Consider the following 24,218-nt stretch of genomic DNA (forward strand, 5'->3'; position numbering starts at 1 on the left):
TCCGGATGATGATGATGATGTATAATTGTGTGCATGTGTATTTATGTGCACATGTGTTTGTTTGCATGTGCTTTTGCATGCACAATATGTGTGTGTGTGTGTGTGTGTGTGTGTGTGAATGTTTGGTCATTGGTGCTGCATTGGTTCTTACCTTCAAATTTACTGAGGATCGGAATAGGCAAGCTTAATCATAATATTCATGTTTGTTTTTTGCAGGTGTACCTTTAGTACGACTGAGCAGTGTGCAGAATGGCAGCGACGCCTGGCGAAGGTGCTGACCTTGCCTCAGCGCTTGGAAAATGTTTTTGCCTTTGCCTTCTACATCTGGAGCATGGAGGAGAACCGGGATCTTCACAATGCACTTATACAGGAGCCAGAGGGACAGCAGTCATATGCAGTCAAAGCTGATAAGATGTTTGATGATGAGGTAGGCTTCTTTTATATATATATATATATATATATATATATATATGCACACACACACACACACACACACACACACACACACACCGTACCGTGAGGGAATAGTGACACCATCGTTTAATAAAATTGAAGGTGCGTTATGCCAAGACATTGTTTTCAAACCCTTTATTGGTCCAAAATGAAGAGTAACAATCAGCCTTCATGGTGTATGCTATAAAATCAGTATCAATTAGATTTATTTTGCACAACCGAAGCAGATAAAGCTACTGCAGTTACCCCAGGCTTTGGGGTGTATGTGATATTTATAAAAAGTCTGTATATTCCTGCTGAAGAGACAGTTTCCCTGCATTGCTGCTCATATATCAGGCAGCAGTTTGAAACCCACGTGCCATAAGAACAGTAGTGGGAGCTATAAGAAGCAGTAGTGAGAGGTGTTTAATAATGTGTTGAATAGTATGCAATTCTCCTCTTCAACTGAGATGTCAGATAATCTCAGCATATGATACCAGATTATACTATCAGAAAATGAAATAGATTTTGCCAGGGCATGCATGTAGAAAGCTGACTGAAGTATGAGGAAATTTTAAGATTGCTCTTCATTCTTTGTGTTTTGTTTTCCACATTACCATATTATGTTCTTAGCAGCAAGTATTAATTTTTGTTCACCTTGGTCTTCTTGCACGCTTGTTCTTATTACTATATAAGAATTTGATTACTGAGCAGTTAGTGGAATACCTCCTCCTCAGTATCCCGGAGTTGAGTAATTAACTAACAGTGTATTGTTCTGCTTGATACAGGTGCGGCGCCTGTCATTTGACTTGTGTGGTGCATGGCGTATATCTGTGGCCAACCGAGATTACCAGCTGTGTGCCACATACCCTCGCAAGCTAGTGGTTCCTGCCAGCATTACTGACAATGTGCTGGAGTCAGTGGCACGCTTCAGGTCATCACGAAGGATACCAGCTGTCGTGTGGAGGTTGGTTTACATTCATAGTTACTGTTATCATCATATCACCTTATTGTATTTCTTCAGTAAATGGGCCGATGAATTGGTAAAGTAATGGAATTAATGTATTAAAGTATTGTAAGATTTTTTTTTTTCATTTTATGTGAGGAAGAAGGAACCAAAGGCCACAGGCCAGCAATTGTTGTTCCTTCCAAGAGAAAAACAAAATACAAGAGAGAGCCAAAGTCAAGATCCGATCATTTCGAGATGCCTGGACACACTGCATTTGAAAGACTGGAGATCATAGGAAGCAGGAAATACAGACAGAGGGAGACAGTTCCAGAGTTGACCTTTTGCATAAATGAAGGACTGGGAGTAACGGTTAACTCTTGCAGTAGAGAGTTGGACAGAAAAGGGATGAGAATTTGCTGCTAGACAGGTGCTGCGCGCCCGTCATAGAGGTGGAGGAATGCATGCAGACAGTTCAGAGGAGCAGTGACCATTGAAATAGCGATAGAAAAGAGACAGAGGTTGAAGGGAGTCAGTAAGAGGAGGAGAGTTAATGAGATTAAAAGCCTTTGACTCCACCCTATTGAGAAGAGCTTCATGTGGGGAACCTCCCCACACATGAGAGTTGTACTCCACACCAGGGTGGATAAAACCCCTTGTGTAGAGTCAGCAGTTGTGCAGGGGTAAAGAAGGAACGGAGTCGGTTTAGCACACCTAATCTCTTGGAAGCAGATTTTACAAGAGATGTAATATGATCTTTCCAAGATAAGTCCCGAGTAAATGAAACCATGTTCAAGGATGATGCAGGATTAAGCTTAATATTATTAAACATTAGTGGGTATACTTGTTGAAGATTTTGTCGGGTTGATAGTTGTAAAAACTGAGTCTTTGATGCATTAAAAACAACCAAATTATTTTTACCCCAGTCAGAGATACGAGCCAAGTCAGACATTAGGTATGCCATAGCCTCATCCCTTGTTCATTGAAGTAACTGCTGAGGTGGACGTTGCGGGAACTGAATGGAAAGGTGAAGGGTGGAGTCATCTGCATAAGAGTGGATAGGGTTAGATGTACTGTACAGCTTAGAAGGTCATTGATGTATAAAAGGAAGACAGTTGGTGATAGGACTGAGCCCTGAGGAACACCACTGTTGATAGATCGAGGAGAAGAACGATGGCCGTCTACAGCAGCGGCTATAGAATGACCAGAAAGGAAGCTACAGATGAAGGCACAGATAGAAGGATAGAAACCGTAAGAGGGCAGTTTGGAAATTTTAAAGATTTATGCCAGACTCGATTGAAAGCCTTAGAGATGTCAAGTGCAATGGCAAAGCTTTCGCCAAAATCCCGAGAGGAGGATGACCAGGAGTCTGAAAGGTAGGTGAGAAGATCGCTAGTGGAGCGTCCCTGATGGAACCCATACTGACGATCAGAAAGAAGGTTGTGACAGGAAAGATGCTTTAAAATTTTTCTCTTAAGAATTGACTCGAAAACTTTTGAGATACAGGATGTTAAAGCAATTGGACGATAGCTAGAGGGTTGGGAATGGTCACCCTTCTTTGGGACTGGCTGAATGAGAGCAAACTTCCAGCAAGAAGGAAAGGTACAAGTTGATAGACAAAGGTGAAAGAGCTTCCCTAGGCAGGGTGTAAGCACAGAAGCACAGTTCTTGAGAACAACAGGAGGGACTCCATCAGGCCCGTATGCCTTATTAGTATTGAGGCCTGTGATGGCAGAAAATACATCAGCTGAAGAAATTTTAATGTCAGCCATGAGGAAGTCAGAGGGAGGAAGTGATGGAGTGCTGGATGTTGGCGATTATTTTGATAATTATTTGACAAAAAACATGGGGATAATGAAAATGTTAATGTAGTGGCATGAAAATCATTCATCATTCATTCATCATCTAATCCTGTGTTGCCCTATGAGGAGCGTAGGAACCCGGGACAAAGGAAGTTGATCCTGACATTTAAGATGAGAGCGACCAGCCTCACTCATCCCTGATTGGCATTACACGAGCAATAAACCCCAACCATTCCTTGGATATAAACCTGCACTGCCTCAGTCTGTTTGGAGTTCCTTAATTACCCAGTACACCACCAGGTGCCATAATTTGGTTATATGGTTACTACACAGTGTAGTAAATGGTTTCCTGGTGTACAGGAATCCATTTGGCTTGTCACTTAGTGTAGGGTCACTCGTAAACAGAAAGATGAAGAAGGAAAGAGGAAGGAAGGAAGAGAGGAAAGGACAGTCACCTGAAAACAGGACTACAGTGAGTGAGTGCATGTGTGTACCCCCACCTACCACAAAAAAATGCAAACTATACAGTATTTTATGGAGAAGTTAAGGTTGCAGTATTAATAGGGTCATTATATGTCTGTACGGTATTTTCCCAGACACATCCTCCATTTAGGTCTCGAAATCTGGAAGGAATTTTTAAAATTATTCAGAAGTCTTGAATTTCAGCGTCCATCATATTCTCCACAGGGGAAAAACAAAACAAAACATGAACTGTAATGACAAGAGGGGAGGTGGAAACCATACAGATCTCATTCAGTTTTCATCAACTGATAAGTCATGTGTACACCTGTATGATGTTGTCAGCTTAGCAGTTTTAGGGTTAGCATGTAGTGCTATGTACTGCTTTTCCCTGTTCATCAGCCACGCACATTATTATAATTTTTTTCATGTTGTTACTACAGCCATATACAAAATATACAGTATACCATTTTTTTCCTATGGATTTTTTTTTGTTTAACTGTAGCATTTGTTTTTCTTGCCCTGCATTTAAGGCATTTTAGCAGTTTTAAGCCATAATCTGTCCATTGTTACTATAATACAGGTATATGTGTGTTGACAGCTATGGTGGTGACCAGTCTCTACTGTAGACATTTTCTGTGGTCATGGTGTATATACTGGTATATATTAATGTTATGCAAACATGCAAAATTAATTATCATGACTGCATCAAGGTGACATAGCGCCAAAGTAGGTGTCGGCTGGGGGCAGGATGTCTTCGGGAACGTCCTTCCCCCCCCCCCCCAGATACGGCAACCCTAGTGTGAACTCTTTGGCTGTGGCTGTGTGATTTTTAACCAGTGTTAAACGTCTCGGTTTAGTGAGCTGATATTTTGTTTAGTATTTAACTTCGTTTTGTTACTTGATAAGTACATGCCAAGAAATATCAGTCATTAATAGTAACTGATTGGTTGATTGAAGTGTGCGATATTTTAGAAACCTGTTGTCTTAATTCATTTATCTATTAATGTCTGTTGGTAGGAGAAGTGATCTGCCGTCTGATAGGAAACATGTTTGATCCCAGGTTGTGGTGAGAGAATAGTCTGATGATTTGCTTATTGATGAAACAGGCTACTGATCTTCCAAAAGACCTGCTGACATGCAGTAAAAATACCCCTGCTAATGAGATAACAGTAGTATATATTCAGCATGTATGGTGAGCATTAATGCTAATGTGGTGATATAAAGGTTAGTGTCATGTAAGTATACTACTGTGTCCAGAGTAGGATACATTAAACGCAAAACATAAAAATATAATTTTTGCTTATACTGTATGAATAATGCTAATGAGATAATCTCATGTTGTCTTCATGACTGCCTTATGGATAGCCACTGATTCAAGTGTTTAGGGCTCTCATTAATGTGTAATTCCTCTAAGAAATCACAAAGCAGTGCTTTTCACCTCCCTTCCTCATTTTTGTATGAATACCTAAATAAGAAAGATGATGATGGTTTAACTTGTATTTGTGTGTATCTGTAAGTCTGAGCCAGCATTCTTGTTTCAGGCACAGTAATGGTGCAGTTATAGCACGATGTAGCCAGCCAGAAGTCGGTTGGCTTGGTTGGAGGTCGAGTGAGGATGAGGATCTGGTCAAGGCCATTGCTGAGGCATGTGCATATGACTCACCTTCCTCTGCCCCAGCTGCCGCAACCACACCTGCCTCCTCTCAGCACCTCGCACCCGATACAACGTCAGATAATGCCATCACACCAGTATCTGATATACCCTCTATCTGTCATTTACCAGAGGCTAAGGCTCAGGCAGACATAAAGGTACAGTACTTGAATTCATCCATCATACTTATTCACTCGTGAATTAAATGTCCTTCAGTAGTAGTAGTAGTAGTAGTAGTAGTAATAATAATAGTAGTAGATTACTGCAATTTAACTGCTTTCAGTGTCTGGTGCGAAATCTCTAGATGCTTGGAATATTATTGGTTTAGATTTTATTTACTGTCATGTAGTAGTAGTAGTAGTAGTAAATTACTGCAGTTTAACTGCTTTCAGTGTCTGGTGTGAAAAATCTAGATATTTAAAATATTGTTTGTTTACATTTTATTTAATGTCATGTCAGATATGAATATTTTAGTTCAATTTAATGTAGAGTGAGGCCAGGGATTTATTAAGTATTTTCCAGGGATTATAAGCATCTCCTTAAAATCAGCCAATCGTGCGTTGTGTTTCAGTGCTATTGAATTGTTTTTCGCCACACACTGTTCAATAGAAAACAGTAGTGAGACTTGAGTCCATAATATACTGGGAGCAGAGCGTGTGATCTCTCAAAGCAGTCTAGAATTGATTGCCCCTGTCCACTCAGGAATGGTTCGTGATTGTATACACCTCCACCAGATTGAGCCTCTAAATGTGAGACAGATGCTAGCAAAGTGGTAACCAGACACTTGTCTGTTTGGTAACTGTGTGTGAAAGTGGCTGGGCTGTGGAAGGAAGAAGGTTTAGGAAGCTGGTGGTCCCTGTACGTCCTCCTTTCCTCGACCCTCGCACACAACGTTGCCAGGTGGCAAGTGCCTGGCTATTTAGTAACTAATCTCATTTTTAGTGGTTAGAAATGGTGGGTGAGTGTATAACATAGAACTTTACTTGATTGTCATTACTGGTCCAGTGGTAAAATCTGTACATACATACTTACATACATCATCTAATCCTGTGTTGCTCCATGAAGAGTGTAGGAGCCCAGGGCTAGGAAAGTTGGTCCTGACATTGAAGATCCGAGTAACCAGCCTCACTCATCCCTGAGTGGCATTACTTGTGTAGTAAACCCCAACCACCCTTTGGATGTAAACCAAGAGAGGCTCAGTCCAGTTGTAGCACCTTAATTACTCACTAAAACACCAGGTGCCATGGTTTAGTTATATGGTTACCACCCAGTGTAGTAAATGATTTCCTGGTGTACAGGAAACTGTTTGTCTTGTTACTCAGTGTAGAGTCACCTGTAGACAGAAAGATGAGGAAAGAAGAAGGAAAGGAGGACGTAAGAGGAAGGAAGGAAAGAAGGAAGGAAGAGAGGAAAGGGCAGCCACCCGAGAGCAGCATTACATCGAGTGAGTGAATTGTGAGCGCCCCCACGCAAATCTGTGAATGCTTCTTTGCTGGTCAAGGAGTAAAGTCTGTACATGCTGACATTGACCTCCTTTCAAATAAAAATGTTCATGCCCTTTTTAGTCACCTCATTATATTTTGTAGAGTGAATCAATCTCTGCGTATCTGTCCCATAACTAATAGTCTAAGATTCTTTTGGTAATAACTAATTGTCTTTTTGTAATGAATGACAAAACAGTGAGGGTTTTTTTAGTACTACTTGGTAACTTTACCCTATTCCTTGATAGAGAAATTCCTTTGACCCCTTTAGATTGATAGACTTATATATATTTTTTCAGTGTGCTGCTATCGTAGTTTATATCTCGGATATTCTTTTTTTCACTAGAGGCCAGAAATGGGAAGTGAGATTAAAATGATAAACCCACACTGTATTCCTTCAGATTAAAAAAATATATATATATGTAGACATTCTAAACCCACACTGTATTCCTTCAGATTAAAAAAATATATATATATGTGACATTCTTTGTAATTTTATGACCCATTTTTCAAGAGGAGTAGGTTGGTCATTAATACCTGAATGTGCCAGAGTATGGTAGTCAGGTCCTAACCCATACACCTTGAAGATGGTAATATTGGATTAGCTATTTATTTTGGCCATTGTTGCTTTATCATTTACAGAAGGTGCTGATTGTTGATGCACGGTCGTATACTACGGCAGTGGCCAACAGAGCCAGGGGTGGAGGCTGTGAATGTCCAGAGTACTATCCCCAGTGTGAGATCCAGTTCATGAATCTCGCTAATATACATGCCATCCGGAAGTCTCATCATGCACTGCGTCACATGGCTTCATCTGCACCAGATATGCTCAAGTAAGATTGCTTTCACTTGGTACTCAAATGTGAGGCATTCAGGGCCAGTGAGATGACCACTGCATGATAAACAAAACGAGATTTCAGTTACTGGCACCCCATTAATTCAGGCATTCTGTATTGCTCTAGTGATGTCAAGGGGGAAGTGACCTTCAGTCTGGTGTTGTGAAGGCTTCTTCTTGTGTTACTCCAAGTGGGTTGTGTTTTAGACCATTATTCATAACTATTTCATTATTCTATCTGTATCAGTAGCCAGACGCCATAATCCCGTAAGGGTTGATCGTTTGCTTTTGAGTTAGTTTTACTGGGAGGGGCACATACCCTTTGCCAACCCACTTGCTGACTTTTTTTTTTTTTTTTTTTTTTTTTTTTTTTTGTCCGACTCTGGGCATAGGCTTCACAGCCTGCTATCAAGGCCCAGCAGTCCTCCTACATACCATACACCTCTACATGTCACCACTTCGGCGTTAACACCCACCGTCCATATTGAATACATGCTAGGGCTGTCTCATACAGGACTGGCGTATTGGTATTAGCGGGGGTATTTTTACGACATGTCGGCGGGTCTTCTGGTAGATCAGTAAAGCCTGATTTAATGAAATTCAAATCCTTAAACTGTTCCCTGCCCCAGCCGGGATTCGAACCTGGCTCCGTAAGGACTGCAGGCCACCTCTCTACCGATTGAGCCACCGCCTCCCCCAGACATGTAGGGAATGCCTGTGGATTGGTTATATGGTTACTACCCAGCATTGTAAATGATTTTCTGGCCTACAGGAAACCATTTGGCTAGTCACTTAATGTAAGTCACCTGAAAAGGAAAGAAGAGTTATAAAACATGACAGGAGAGAGCGGAGTAATAGGAAGAGAGAGGGCAAACAGAAAAAATGATAAAGGCGAAGGAAGAAGTTGGCAGCACTACATTATTTTTACAATCCATCCATCCATCATCTACATTATTTTTACACCCACAAAAATGTTCAAAAGTCATTATTTTAACAATTACTTTGCCTTATGCAGACTGAGCTTATAAAACCATTTACCACAGCAATGCAGGTGGTATTGATTTTACATGACCGCAAAACAGAAGAATGGATAAGCTTCAAATTAAATACAGTTTCATTTAGTTAAGCCTACCTTCATGCTCTAAATTTTCCTCAAATGTAAATTACTTAAAACCATGATTTAGCACAATTGCACCTCTAGCCCGAGATGCCTCGTACCTTTACTAGTTTACTGTAAACCTATGCTCTGATTATCAGTAGAGGCATTTTAGAAGCTTATGTACCATATAGTCAAGGTGAGGCTGTTGATATACCGTGGGCTCGCACAGTACACAATTTCAGAGTACGCGAATTGCATAGTACGCGAGTGACCAAAAATCATAACCATGAAACTTTGAATGCACAAATTTAGCCCACCATATGTGAGGCAGAGAAAGGAGTGGCCCAAAACCGCTATTTTCGCAGACTACACGACCCCCCTCAGGGCTCTTGCTAACTGCTGACGGTTGCGAGCCATTTGGCTCCTAAGGTTTCAGATTTATGAGCCAAATAAATTTTTAGTAGCCAATCTGACTATGAGCTGAAATGTATTTCCAGCAATACGTATATTTATTTACCTACACATTGTGATGATTAGAATCATATAATGAGGTTTTAAACATTCACAGTGGCAACAAAGAAAGACTTAATCGATCACAACGTGCATTTTTGTTCATTTAAGTGAGATTAACTTATTCTGTAGTTTATAGGGTTTTGAAGTGGAGGTATTTTCTCTTCGCCAAAAGGCGACTTGAATGCAAAATTTGTTCACTGAAGGGGAAAAATACTCGCATTGGCGAGCTATGGCTCGCCAAACAAAAGCCCTGTCGCTCCCTGCAGGACGTGCCAATAGTACTTAGATGCTCGTGGGGAAGGTGCTCAAGAGGAGTCTACAGTAAGATCTTGCCGATAACAACTTTGACAGTAATGTTTTTGGCAATAATGGTAAGTTAGAATAGATACCCAGTTTCTATAATAATGTTTGGATTCACTTGAATGACGGTTATATCGTGAATGCCAAGTTGTTACATTGTACTGCCAATGTGTCCATAACAAGATGAGGAATGAAACAGACAAACAAGAAGAGATGAAGGAAATTGCTGAAAATATGAGCAGTAGCAAGGAGAAGAGGGAGGATCCTCCCCTCACCACCTCCCCTGACTCGCCTGCTTCCGTCCCCTCCACCTCCACTGTCCCACCTGACCCACCTGCTTCACCTGGCATACCTGCAGCCCCCACCATAATGATTGTTACTGCATTCTGGAAGAAGTATAACATTCAACAGTCCATAAATTTCTTTGTCAAAGCCTGGAATAATGCAAAACTGGCGACCATTAAACAAGCTTGGTGTGGCTATGGCGGTGGCGGGGGCACTCCAAGTGTGTTGCCGCGCCTTGGAACCCCTGTTATTAAAGTCCCTCAGGCCTGTTGTCTACTGTTGTTAAGGTGACGGACCATATTTTTGTTATTTTAGCTATATCTGTAGTTTATGTCTGAAAAATTTTCCCTTTATTATGTCTCTAAGGGTCAAACAATGTCAAGGTATGAGAGGGTACTGCCCATATGTAATTTTTCCCGTAAGATTAAGCATTCACTGTGTGCGATTTCACAGTGCGTGAGGACCAGGACCGCCCATCCACTCGCGTACTGTGTGAGCCCACTGTATTTCACTGTTGCCATTTTTGGTAAAATAAAGAATGTTTGCAAAGCTGTACCAAATAATCATAAAATAATAGAATCTCTTAAACCAAGGGCAGCTACCAAGAAGAGTAATGACTTTTTTATACATTATGTACAGTATTATTATGTGAATTTTTGTGAATTGTTATACTTTAATACAGCATTTTCTGGTTTACAGGACTGCCATTTACCTTCCAGTCATGTTAAGTGGGAACTGGTTTTATTCATAGAAATTACCTTTTTTTTTCTCTCTCTCTCTGTCTCTCGGTTGTGGATAAAGAGGTTAAGAGAGCAGTGGAGGAAAAGAAAAAGTGGCTCGAGTGGATACTGGACAGGGGTTCAGTTGAAATAAGAACTGAATATATAGAGAGCAAGAAGCACGTAAAGAGACTAGTGAAGGGGAAAAAGATGAAGGTGAACGATGATCTAGTACTCTGAAAATAGGAAGTTATTCTGGAAAGAACTGCCAAAATGTAGAAGTGACAGTGTAAAGAAATGTGAAAGTATGAAGGATATGAGTGGAAGATTATTAACTCATGGGGATGAAGTAAGGACCACATGGAAAGAATATTTTGAAAGTCTGATGAATGGGAATGGAGAGAGCAAAGCAGCTGTTAACATGATTGGTTTTGGGTGTGTACAGTGAAGGAATGCAGTGCCAGAAAACATGACACTTGCAGAGGTGAAGTATTCTGTGAAATGGCTGAAAAATGCGAAAGCAGCTGGTCTTTGAGAGAGGTGAAGTCAGTGAATGTACAGCGAGGTTGGATGGTGAGGAATTGGAAAATGTGAGTACGTTTAAGTACTTGGGTAGTGTGATGAGTAAGGATGGAGGTTTGGAGGGTGAAGTGCTTGAAAGGGTACAGCAGGGAAGAAAGGTTGCTGGTTCTTTGAAAGCAGTGATAAGAAACAGGGAAGTGAGCATGGAAGTGAAAAAGTTACTACATGACAGTATTGTGATACCAACTCTAACGTACGGAAGTGAAGCTTGGACGTTGTTGGAAGGGCACAAGTCAAGAGTGAGAGCAGTGGAAATGAGTTATTTAAGAGGAGCCTGTGGAGTCACATGGAGAGACAGGCTGACGAATGAGGATATAAAGGAGCGTTGTGGTGTTGATGTGGATGTGATGGGAAGCGTTATGAGGAACATACTGAGGTGGTTTGGCCATGTGGAGAGGATGGAGGGTGAAAGACTGACGAAGAGAGTGTATGTGAGTGAGGTGGAGGGGGAAAGAGGGAGGGGGAGGCCGAGGATGAGATGGAGGGATGGGGTGGAGAGGTATATGAGAGAGGGGGGTGTGAGTTGGGAGCAGGGGAGTGAAATGGCGGGGGACAGGGCGACTTGGAGGCGATTTGTTTGTGGCCACCCCAAACGGGACTGAGGCGTCTGGCAATAGATAGATAGATAGCTGGTATTGATGAGGTGTATGCAGAAATGATTAAGTGTAGTGGAGGGAGCGGAAGGAAGTGCTTGTTGGAGGTATGTAAGAAGGCATGGATGAGTGAAACAGTGCCCCTGTACAAAAATAAGGTGTGCAAAGTGAGTGCAAGAATTCTCGTGACTTAAGTCTGTTGTTTTAGGGAAGGTATATGTCAGAATTATTATAGAGAAAGTAAGAGAGATATCAGAAATCCTAATGAGTGATGAACATGGTGGCTTCAGGAGTGGCAGAGGATGTGTGGATAAAATATTTGCAGTGAGACAGATAGTGGAGATGGCTTGTGAGAAGGACCATAAGGTGTTTATAGCATTCATGGATCTGGAAAAAGCATGCGACAAAGTAGACAGAGAGGGATTGTGGAAGGCTTTGCGCATGTATGGTGTAGATGGTAAGTTGTTAGGTGCTGTCAAGAGTTTTTATGATGGTAGTAGGCATGTGTAAAGGTAAATGAGCATCTAAGTTCATTGTTCACGATCAGTGTGGGCGTGCAACAGGGTTGTATGATGTCCCCGTGGTTGTTCAATATATTTATGGATGGAGTGATGATAGAAGTAAAAACACGAATAATGGAGAGAGGGATGGCATTGGTAAAGAATGATAATGGATGGAGTATCTCAAATTTGTTGTCTGCTGATGATGCAATGCTACTTGCAAATTCCAGACAAGAGCTTGGTAGACTAGTGCAGAGTTTTGTAGATGTCTGGAGCATCGTGCCTTGAGAGTAAATGTAGAGAAGTGTAAAGTGATAGTTATTGAGAGAGGAGATGACTCAGTGTGATGTTATAGTGAATTGAGAGAGACTGGAATTGGTGAGAGAGTTCAAATACCTGGGTACAGTGATAGAAAACTGAGGAAAATGTGCAAAAGAATTTGAAAGTAGAGTGACACAAGGAAGGAAAGTAGCTGGTGCTATTGAGGCCTTGATAAGAAAGAGAGGCTTGAGTGTTGCAGCTGTAAGAGGCTTAGCTTATTGCTTCCATGGCTGGGAGCCATCTGAGTGTGCCATGCGCATTACAGAGGTTATTCTTTCGGGCATGGAAGCATACATTCCTTTCTCATTTCCTTTGACCAATGCAAGAAAGCCTTGGTTTAATCACGGTTGGTCTAATGCTGTCCGCAACAAGGAGAGGGCCTATAAAAGGTACCGGAGCCAACCCACCACTGAATCACATCTTTTTTTTACGTTTCTGCCTGGAATCGTGCTAAGTCTGTTCTTCGCTCTGCAAAAAATAATTTCATCCATACTAAATGCTCTCAACTCTCCAACTTGAATTCTTCCCGCTCCTTCTGGCACCTTGCCAAAAACCTGTCTAACAACTTTACCTCATCATCCTTCCCTCCTCTTTTCTACTCTGATGGCACTGTAACTATTTCTTCTACTGATAAAGCAGATCTCTTCGCTCAGACTTTCTCCTCCAATTCCACCTTAGACGATTCTGGTGCTGTTCCTCCATCAATTCCCTCCTCTGACTTCCTCGTGGCTGATAATAAAATTTCTTCAGTTGATGTGTTTTCTGCCATCACAGGCCTCAATACTAATAAGGCATATGGGCCTGATGGAGTCCTTCCTGTTGTTCTCAAGAACTGTGCTTCTGTGCTTACACCCTGCCTAGGCAAACTCTTACCTTTCCTTCTTGCTGGAAGTTTGCTCTCATTCAGCCAGTCCCAAAGAAGGATGACCATTCCCAACCCTCTAACTATCGTCCAATTGCTTTAACATCATGTATCTCAAAAGTTTTCGAGTCAGTTCTTAATAGAAAAATTTTAAAGCATCTTTCCTATTACAACCTTCTTTCTGATCGTCAGTATGGGTCCTGTCAGGGACGCTTCACTGGCGATCTTCTCACCTACCATTCAGACTCCTGGTAATCATCCTTTCGGGACTTGGTGATAGCCTTGCCATTGCACTTGACATCTCTAAGGCTTTCATTCAAGTCTGGCATAAATCTTTAATTTCCAAACTGCCCTCTTATAGTTTCTATCCTTCTATCTGTGCCTTCATCTGCAGCTTTCTTTCTGGTCGTTCTGTGCTGCTGTTGTAGACATCCATCATTCTTCTCCTCTATCTATCAATAGTTGTGTTCCTCAGGGGTCAGTCCTATCACCAACTCTCTTTTATTCATCAGTGACCTTCTAAGCTGCACATCTAACTCTATCCACTCTTATGCCGATGACTCCACCCTTCACCTTTCCATTCAGTTCCTGCAACGTCCATCTCAGCAGTTACTTCAGCAAACAAGGGATGAGGCTGTGGCACACCTAATATCTATTTACTTGTATCTCTGAAGGGGGTAAAAATAATCTTGTTGTTTTTAATGCATCAAAGACTCAGTTTTTACGCCTATCATCCCGACAAAATCTTCCCCAAGTATACGTATTAACGTTTAATAATATTAAGCTTAATCCTGCATCATCCTTGAACATGCTTTGGGTTTCATTTACTTGGGACTTATCTTGGAAAGATCATATTACATCTCTTGTAAAATCTGCTTCCAAGAGATTAGGTGTGCTAAGCTGACTCCGTTCCTTCTTTACCCCTGCACAATTATTGACTCTATACAAAGGTTTTATCTGCCCATGTGTGAAATACAACTCTCATGTGTGGGGAGGTTCCCCACATACAGCTCTTCTCAGTAGGGTGGAGTCACAGGCTTTTCGTCTCATTAACTCTCCTCCTCTTACTGACTCCCTTCAAACTCTGTCTCTTTGCTGCACTGTTGCATCTTTATCTCTTTTCTATCGCTACTTCAATGTTCACTGCTCCTCTGAACTGTCTGCATGCATTCCTCCACCTCTGCGACGTGCGCGTAGCACCCGTCTAGCAGCAAACTCTCATCCCTTTTCTGTCCAACTCTCTAATGCAAGACTTAACCATTACTCGCAGTCCATCAGTTATGCAACAGGTCAACTCTGGATTTGTCTCCCTCTCTCTGTATTTCCTGCTTCCTATGATCTCCAGTCTTTCAAATGCAGTGTGTCCAGGCATCTTGAAATGATCGGATTTTGAATTCGGCTCTCTCTTGTATTTTGTTTTTCTCTTGGAAGGAACAATAATTGCGGGCCCGCAGCCTTTGGTTCCTTATTCCTCGCATTAAAAAAGAAAAGAAAAAAAGCCTACATAAGTGTTAGTGCCAACTTCAACATACAGATGTAAGACTATGGTGTGGCATGAAAATGAAAAGGCAAGAGTAAGAGCAGTGGAGATGGGACTGCTGAGGAATGTATGTATGTGGAGTACGGAGAGTGGATAGGATATGTAATAATGTGATTCATGAAAGATGTGCAGTGGGGAAGTCTGTGGACACCAGAATCAAAGAGAGTGTACTGAAATGGGATGGTCATGTGAAGAGATTAGATGACAATTGGGTGGTGAAAAAGGTATATCTGAGTGAATTTGAAGGAGGGAGGAGACAAAGTATGCCAAGAAGAAGGTGGAGGGATATGGTGGGTGAGTGTGTGAGGAAGAGAGGTATGGAAGTTGGTAAGTCTGAGGGACTGATGAGATCAAGCTGGCTGGATGTTTGGTGTGGAGGAGCGTATGCCCGTGGATTTGGCACCCCTATTTAAGCTACAGAACGTGGTGAAATTTTTTTTGGACTATCAGATGGAGCCAGGATTTCGAGGGCTTGAATGATGAGTAGTGTGGCCCATTGCATTGGGCAAACTTTGGCTGTCTTGGCATTGCTATTCCTCACTCTGCCATAGTGTGGGAAAGGAGGTCCTGATGATGATGATGATAAGCACTTCAAATTGAAGAGTTTATAGGTAGATAGATACATAGACAGACATACTTTACAACTTATATGTTTTGTTTAGCTGGCTGTCTAATCTGGAGAACTCGCGATGGCTAAGTCACCTGTCGGGATTGCTGAAGGCTGCGGCTACAGTAGTACAGGCTGTGGAACGTGAAGCCCGACCTGTTTTGGTGCACTGCTCTGATGGCTGGGATCGCACTCCACAGATAACAGCACTCTCACAGCTCCTCCTGGATCCTTATTACCGTACCATGCATGTGAGTTTTAGGGTACTAGTTGCTGTAGTGTGTTGTTTTGTAATCTAATAAAAATTCTTGAATGCTTTCAAATAATTGATGGCCAAATTTTGTCAGGTTGGAGGGTTAATTTGACTAGTTATCAGGGAGAGTCATTCCTGCTCTTCAGTTGTACAAGTTTCATGCAACTACAGCCAAATATTCAGATTGGAGTGGCATAATTCATTTAATTGAGAACAAGTCATCTTATAGTACATGCAAAGATGTTAGTGGGTTTAAATTTATAGCAGAACATGATTGAATGAGATAGCATGTTACGAGACATAATGTGTGTACTGGTACCATTCATCACTTGTATCATACCCTGTATTAAGGTTTTTGCAGTTAGGATTGCTCCTGAATTTTCATTTGTGTACTGTTATGGTCCTCACCTTGCCCTTGGGTGGGAAAGGAGGTCCAGATGATGATGATGATGATGATGATGATATGGTCTTTGTCATTTTTAGATTGATTGGCTAGTTTTCATTTGAAGCTATACAGTACCTCAGTTACATTAACTGTGTTTAGAGTTTGTCCTTTAGTAGTAAATTTCCTGTAGCTCAGTAACAGTAAGGCAATACAGTAAGCACTTAAACATAGAATATTTTGTTGTTTTAATTTTTCGTGGTACTTCTAGGGAGGTTTTTTACTGCTGGTTAAATTTTAAATTTTGCCTCACCAAAGTTACCTTGCCATTCCACCAAGCACTGTCCAAAATGAACCATTCATGTGTCACCCTAACTCTGAGCACTGACAAGTGTAATTGTAAAGTTTTGTGTGTAATTGTGTATTTTTATCAACCCACTTTGGCTCTTATTGGCCCACTTTGTCTCTAGAGCATCCCTAACCTACTGGTACCTCAGTTGGTAGGGCTGCTGAAGTGCCTAAATGAGAAAGGAAAGATGACTGTATGTGGGAAGTTGGCTTCATCATATCAGCTTCATCATATTATCATCTCATTGTGACCTTATCCAACCATCTTCAAAAGCAATGTGGAGTTTAATTTCAGACACCTTTGTACACAATGTACTTCCATCAGTTTAAAGTGCCGTTGACACACTTTCTCCTTTGATTCATGATCTTGAAGTGATGAGGTGTGGAGTTGATTGCACCACCTTTCATGAACATGTTATAGTGTTGCTGATACTGAAAACATGGAACATACCTGCCTGGCTGATTCCACTTACAGTATATTGTAAAATCATGTATGGCACTCAAAATTCATTTTTATTGTCAGCTTAATATTTTTCAGGGATTCCAGGTGTTGGTGGAGCGAGAGTGGGTTGAGTTTGGGCATAAATTCAGTGATCGGTGTGGGATTGGACGGAGCTGTGAAGATGTCAATGAGCGGTGTCCAGTGTTCCTACAATGGCTTGATTGTGTCCATCACCTTCTCTACTGGTTCCCAACAGCTTTCCAATTCAACCAAGCGTTTCTGGTAAGTTTTTTATAATTTAGGTATTGATGGATATTCCTTGCTTTCTGGACCTTAACTCACCCTGCCTGTGGGTGGGAAAAATTGGTGGAGGTGATGAGTTTTCCTTTTCAGTATGGTAACCTAGAAAAGAGGATGTGTGTGTGTGTGTGTGTGTGTGTGTGTGTGTGTGTGCATGCGTGTGTATGTGTGCACATGCACTTGCGCACACTGTGCCTTTCCAACTGATATATTTATGATTGATTTTCAGATTTTTATATAAATCTCTCTATATCTATCTATGTAGTAGTATTTGAGGCGCTCCGAGCTAGAGGGGCAACCGTGCATATTGCTTATTTTCAGTCATTAGTTGTTAAATTTTGACATGGCTAATTATATAATGGTAAAATTATACTTATATGCATTTTATTGTTTAGCTTGAAAGTGCTAGCCAAGACGATTAAAGTGGTGGTATACATGAAATGTTTAAAGTGTATTACAGTTTGGTAATTAGATGTCAAAGCAAATTAGCAGAATATATGGTCACCTTTCTGGCTCGGAATGCCTCATATGATATACAGTATAAGGGTTTTGAGAGTCAGACCAAAAATAACCTGGGACAGGGTCATAGTGTTACCTCAGAGTGTAATCTCAGAGATAAGGGATTGAATAGGGAGGCTGCCAGAGATCGAGCTGCATGGAGAGCTGACAAGGGCAACACAGGCAAGCATGTTGGAGCCTTTATTAACCCCCTTGTGCACTGTAAGTTTTCAGTAATTTTCTGGGACATGAAGAAGCCCAAAACCCTGCTTATGCTGCCCTCTGCTTGTGTGGAATGAAAAAATATTTTGAGGCCAGATTTGCCCTTGGAAAGTGGTTATATTGTTATAAATAGTACAGCATCATCTTCACTGATGTTTACACTATAAGCTCAGAAAAAAAAAAAGAAAGAAAGAAAGAAAAAAAAGAAATCATATCCGGACCTCCTTTCCCACCCTAGGACAGGGTGAGGAGTAGCAACGTCCAGACAGCCCAAGTTTTCCCAATCCAATGGGCCACGCTTCCATTCATTCATTATTCAAGCCCCTGGAGTCCTGGCTGTATCTGATATGCCAAAAATATTCACCACATTCTGTAGCTTCATACATAAATGTATCCGATAGAGTCAGTCCGGACGCTGTCACTTTAAAAAGGGCTGCCAAATCCCTGATCATCCGCTTCATCTCATAACGTTCATCCAGCTAGCTCGATCTCTTGTCAGTTCCCTAGTCTCACCAATCTCTAAACATCTCTTCTTCGCACGCTTATGCACCATATCCCTCCACCTTCTCCTTGGCCTACCTCATCTCCTCCCTTCGTCAAATTTGCTCAGATATACCTTTTTCATCACTATTGCTATCCATTCTCTCCACTTGACAATAACATCTCAGTACACTCTCTTTGATTCAGGTGTCCACAGTCTTCCTCACTCCACATCTTTCATGAATCACATTATTTTGTATCCATTTTGTATCCTGTCCACTCTCGGTACTCCACATACAGTACATTCCTCAGCAGTCCCATCTCCACTGCTCTCGCTCTTGACTTTTCATTTTTATGCCACACCATAGTCTTGCATCCATATGTTAAAGTTGGCACTGACACTCTTTCATGTAAGCCTCGTGCAGCTGCAACACTCAAGCCTCTGTTTCTTATCAAGGCCTTCATAGTACCAGCTACTTTCCACTTCTTTTGCACATTTTCCTCAGTTTTCTATCACTTTACCCAGGTATTTGAACTCTCACGAATTCCAGTCTCTCCATTCACTGTAACATCACGCTGGGAGTCACCTTCCCTCTCAATAACCATTACTTTAGTCTTTTTTGTGTTTACTTTCAAGGCACGATGCTCACAGACATCAGCAAAACTCAGCACTAGTCTACCAAGTTCTTGTCCAGTGTTTGCAAGTAGTACAGCATCATTAGCATACAACAAAGTTGACGTATTCCATCCATCACCGTTCATTATCAGTGCCATCCCTCACTCCATTACTTGTGTTTTTACTTCTATCATCCATCCTCATATATATTGAACAACCCAGGGGACATCACACAACCTTGTCGCACGCCCACGTTAATCGTGAACCAGTCACTTAGATTCCCATTTATCCTTACACATGCTTCACTACCATCATCAAAACTCTTGATGGCACCTAGCAGCTTACCATCTGCACTGTACTTGTACAAAACCTTCCACAGTCCTTCACTGTCTACTTAGTAGTATGCTTTTTCCAGATCCATGAATGCTTTAAACACCTTGTGGTCCTTCTCACAAGCCTTCTCCACTAACTGTCTCACTGCAAATATTTGATCCACACATCTTCTGCCACTCCTAAAACCACCATGTTTATCACTCACTAGGACTTCTGATAGCTCTCTTACTTTCTCTATAATAATTCTTCCGTATACCATCCGTACCACACTCAGTAAATGTATGCCACGATAATTCTTGCACTCACTTTGTTCACCTTTATTTTTGTACAGGGCACAATCATAGCCTTTTTCCACTGTGCAGGCACAGTTTAACTCTTCCATGCATTACATATTATATCCAACAAGCTATTCATTCCGGTCTTTCCACTACACTTATTGTCACTGCTTAGACCTCAGCAACCCCGGCTGCTTTCCCTTTTTTCAGCTGCATCACAGCGTTCTTCGCCTCTGCGGGTGTCACATTTCCTGGCACTGCATTCCTTCTCTGCATGTTTATAGTGGCTGTACTTTCTCTATTCCCATTCATCAGGCTTTCAAAATATTCTTTCCATCTAGTCCTTCATCCCCATTGGTTAGTAATATACTATTTACATCCTTCACACTCTCATTTTTTAATGCTGTCACCTCTACATTTTGGCAGCTTTTTCCAGAATAACTTCCTAATTTTCGGATAATTTACATTAATTTTTTTTCATAGGTCATCATTTACCTCTTCCTTTTTCCTCTTCACTGTTCTCTACATGCTTCTTGCTCTCAGTATATACAGTTCTTTCACATGAACCCCTATCCTGTAGCCAGTCTGGTCACTTCTTCCTCTTTTCTACCACTGCTGTCTCAACCTCTTCATCACACCTTGCTGTAACTTTCTTCTCTGTTGTTACTCTTGCCACACCACAAACCGCTTTCGTTTTCGTTTTCGTTTTTAAAGGCTCCAACATGCTTGCTTGTGCCGGCCTTGGTCACCTAATGGCGGCTCTCCACGCTGCACGATCCATTGCAGCCTCCCTGTTCAGTCCATTAACCCTAAGGTCACACTTAATGACCTCGTCCCATGTCTTTCTCGGTCTACCCCTCATAACTCCACCCCCAATATTAACACTTCTCACCTTCTTCACCCAATTTTTTTTTTTTTTATGCGAGGAAGAAGGAACCAAAGGCCATGAGCCCGCAGTAACAGTTCCCTCCAAGAGAAAAACAAAATACAATAGAGAGCCAAATTCAAGATTCGATCATTTTGAGATGCCTGGACACACTACGTTTGAAAGACTGGAGATCATAGGCAGGAGGAAATACAGACAGAGGGAGACAGTTCCAGAGCTGACCTGTTGCATAAATGAAAGACTGGGAGTAACGGTTAACTCTTGCATTAGAGAGTTGGACAGAAAAGGGATGAGAGTTTGCTGCTAGACGGGTGCTACGCGCCCGTCGTAGAGGTGGAGGAATGCAAGCAGACAGTTCAGAGGAGCAGTGACCATTAAAGTAGCGATAGAAAAGAGATAAAGATGCAACAGTGCGGCGAAGAGACAGAGGTTGAAGGGAGTCAGTAAGAGGAGGAGAGTTAATGAGACGAAAAGCCTTTGACTCCACCCTATTGAGAAGAGCTGTATGTGGGGAGCCTCCCCACACATGAGAGTTGTACTCCACACAGGGGCAGATAAAACCCCTGTATAGAGTCAACAATTGTGCAGGGGTAAAGAAAGAGCGGAGTCGGCTTAGCACACCCAATCTCTTGGAAGCAGATTTTACAAGAGATGTAATATGATCTTTCCAAGATAAGTCCCGAGTAAATGAAACCCCAAGCATGTTCAAGGATGATGCAGGATTAATCTGAATATTATTAAACATTAGTGGGTATACCTGTGGAAGATTTTGTCGGGTTGATAGGTGTAAGAACTGAGTCTTAGATGCATTAAAGACAACCATATTATTTTTACCCCAGTCAGAGATATGAGCCAAGTCAGACATTAGGTGTGCCATAGCCTCATCCCTTGTTTCTTGAAGTAACTGTTGAGATGGGCGTTGCGGGAACTGAGTGGAAAGGTGAAGGGTGGAGTCATCAGCGTATGAGTGGATAGGGTTAGATGTACAGCTTAGAAGATCATTGATGAATAAAAGGAAGAGAGTTGGTGATAGGACAGAGCCCTGAGGAACACCACTGTTGATAGATCTAGGAGAAGAACGATGGCCGTCTACGACAGCGGCTATAGAACGACCAGAAAGGAAGCTAGCGATGAAGGCACAGATAGAAGGATAGAAACCGTAGGAGGGCAGTTTGGAAATTAAAGATTTATGCCAGACTCGATCAAAAGCCTTTGAGATGTCAAGTGCAATGGCAAAGCTTTCGCCAAAGTCCCGAAAGGAGGATGACCAGGAGTCTGAAAGGTAGGTGAGAAGATCGCCAGTGGAGCGTCCCTGACGGAACCCATACTGACGATCGGAAAGAAGGTTGTGATAGGAAAGATGCCTTAAAATTTTTTTATTAAGAATTGACTCGAAAACTTTTGAAATACAGGACGTTAAAGCAATTGGACGATAGTTGGAGGGTTGGGAGTGGTCACCCTTCTTTGGGACTGGCTGAATGAGAGCAAACTTCCAGCAAGAAGGAAAGGTACAAGTTGACAGACAAAGGCGAAATAGTTTGCCTAGGCAGGGTGTAAGCACAGAAGCACAGTTTTTGAGAACAACAGGAGGGACCCCATCAGGCCCATATGCCTTGTTAGTACTGAGGCCAGTAATGGCAGAAAATACATCAACTGAAGAAATTTTAATGTCAGCCATGAGGAAGTCAGAGGGGGGAAGTGATGGAGGAACAGCACCGGAATCGTCTAAGGTGGAATTGGAGGAGAAAGTCTGTGCGAAGAGATCTGCTTTATCAGTAGAAGAAATAGCTACAGAACCATCAGGGTAGAAAAGAGGAGGGAAGGATGATGAGGTAAAGTTGTTAGAAAGATTTTTGGCAAGATGCCAGAAGGAGTGAGAAGAATTCGAGTTGGAGAGTTGAGAGCATTTAGTATGGATGAAATTATTTTTAGTAGAGCGAAGAACAGACTTAGCACGATTCCGGGCAGAAACGTAAAGATTATGTGATTCAGGGGTGGGTTGGCTCCGGTACCTTTTGTAGGCCTTCTCCTTGTTGCGGACAGCATTAGAACAAGCGTGATTAAACCAAGGCTTTCTTGCGTTAGTCAAAGGATATGAGAAAGGAATGTATGCTTCCGTGCCCGAGAGAATAACCTCCGTAATGCGCAAGGCACACTCAGATGGCTCACGGCCATGGAAGCAATAATCATTCCAGGGAAAATCAAAGAAGTACTGCCTGAGGGCCTCCCAGTCCGCAGCTCCAAAATGCCAGAGACGACGTTTCCCTGGAGGGTCCGCAGGCCGTACTGGAGCGATAGGACAGGTTAAGGTAATAAGGTTGTGATCGGAGGAGCCCAACGGAGAGAAAAGATTAATAGAGTAAGCAGAAGGATTAGTTGTGAGGAAGAGGTCAAGTATTATGGAGCTCTCTCCAAGGCGGTCACACATGTCCAAACCACCTCAATCTACCTCTCCTCATCACAACACCAATACACTCCAGTCCCATCCTACCTCTCAACTCTTCCATTGTAAACCCAGCCCCTCCAGGCCTTGGACGCAGGGATGCACTGCACATCCACCTAATCATCGTCGTTTCTGTACGTCTGAGCCGGCGAATATCTTCCTCCTTCACTGCCCAGGTCTCACTGCCATACAGCATTACACTCCTAACACATGCTGCATACAAAGACCCCTTAGCATGTAGGGAGAGCCCTCTCAATGTCAGGAGAGGCAAGAGCTCCCTGAACTTCTTCCAGCCACTTCTCACCCTAGCCACAGAGCTGGCTCCAGCCCCACCTCCAGCACACAACATGTTTCCCAAATAACAAAACTTTTCCACACACTCAAGAGATTCACCAGCAGGTTCAATCCTTTCACGTCTGACAATCTCCACCTGCTCACCCCGGCACGCCGTACACATAAAATCAGCATTATCTCGCAGTCTACCTCTGATACCACTACATCTCTTATGCACCCATTTATCACACACACCGCACAAGATGGAATTACTTCCCACGCCCTTGTGGCAAACTGCACATGGCCACTCTCCCTCGTCTTTGACAGTACCGCCACCAACCCTAGCTATCATCACTTTTGTTTTATCTGCATTTACCCTTAAACCCTTTTGCCCCATACCATCTCTCCACTTCCTAAACCTTTCCTCCGCCTCCCTTCATTCTCTGCAATCAACACCAAATCATCAGCATACGACAACTCCCACGGGAGTCCGTTTCTAAAGTCACGTGAAAGGGCTTCAAGTACCATGATAAACAACATGGGACTCAAGACTGACCCCTGATGCACACCAACATTCACGGAAAACTCATCACTCAAATCTCCATTCACTCTCACCTGGGTGTGAGCACCCACATACATGGCCATAACCACCCTAACCAGCCACTCCTCCAAGCCAAGCTTTCTCATTGCCCACTTCACCACCTCTCTAGGGACTCTGTCAAAGGCCTTTTCCAAATCAACAAAAACAAAATAAAGATCCCTTCTCCTACCAATATATTTTTCCTGAAGCTGTCGAACAATGAATATGGCATCAGTGGTCCCCCTACCTGGCATAAATCCAAACTGCATCTCATCAATATTCACTCTTTCTCTAATCATACCTTCTAAAACTCTCTCCATTACCTTCATTATTTGATCTTTAGCAGATCTTTAGCAG

At 42.2% G+C, this 24,218-nt stretch overlaps 1 protein-coding gene across 2 annotated transcripts in view; it reads left to right on the forward strand.

Annotated features, from left to right (window-relative positions):
- LOC145391397 (phosphatidylinositol-3,5-bisphosphate 3-phosphatase MTMR3) overlaps positions 1–24,218 on the forward strand; it is a 137,794-nt gene that overhangs the window by 23,744 nt on the left and 89,832 nt on the right. For both annotated transcript variants that reach the window (XM_080266004.1, XM_080266005.1), the window contains exons 4-9: positions 217–427; positions 1,221–1,399; positions 5,184–5,451; positions 7,417–7,607; positions 15,586–15,781; positions 17,052–17,237. In XM_080266004.1, the coding sequence (XP_080122130.1) occupies positions 217–427; positions 1,221–1,399; positions 5,184–5,451; positions 7,417–7,607; positions 15,586–15,781; positions 17,052–17,237 (1,231 nt within the window). The remainder of the gene's footprint in view (positions 1–216; positions 428–1,220; positions 1,400–5,183; positions 5,452–7,416; positions 7,608–15,585; positions 15,782–17,051; positions 17,238–24,218) is intronic.

This window comes from Coenobita brevimanus, chromosome 18 (assembly GCF_032717465.1).
Source record: "Coenobita brevimanus isolate Jiangsu-jjx chromosome 18, ASM3271746v2, whole genome shotgun sequence".
Lineage (NCBI taxonomy): Eukaryota > Metazoa > Arthropoda > Malacostraca > Decapoda > Coenobitidae > Coenobita > Coenobita brevimanus.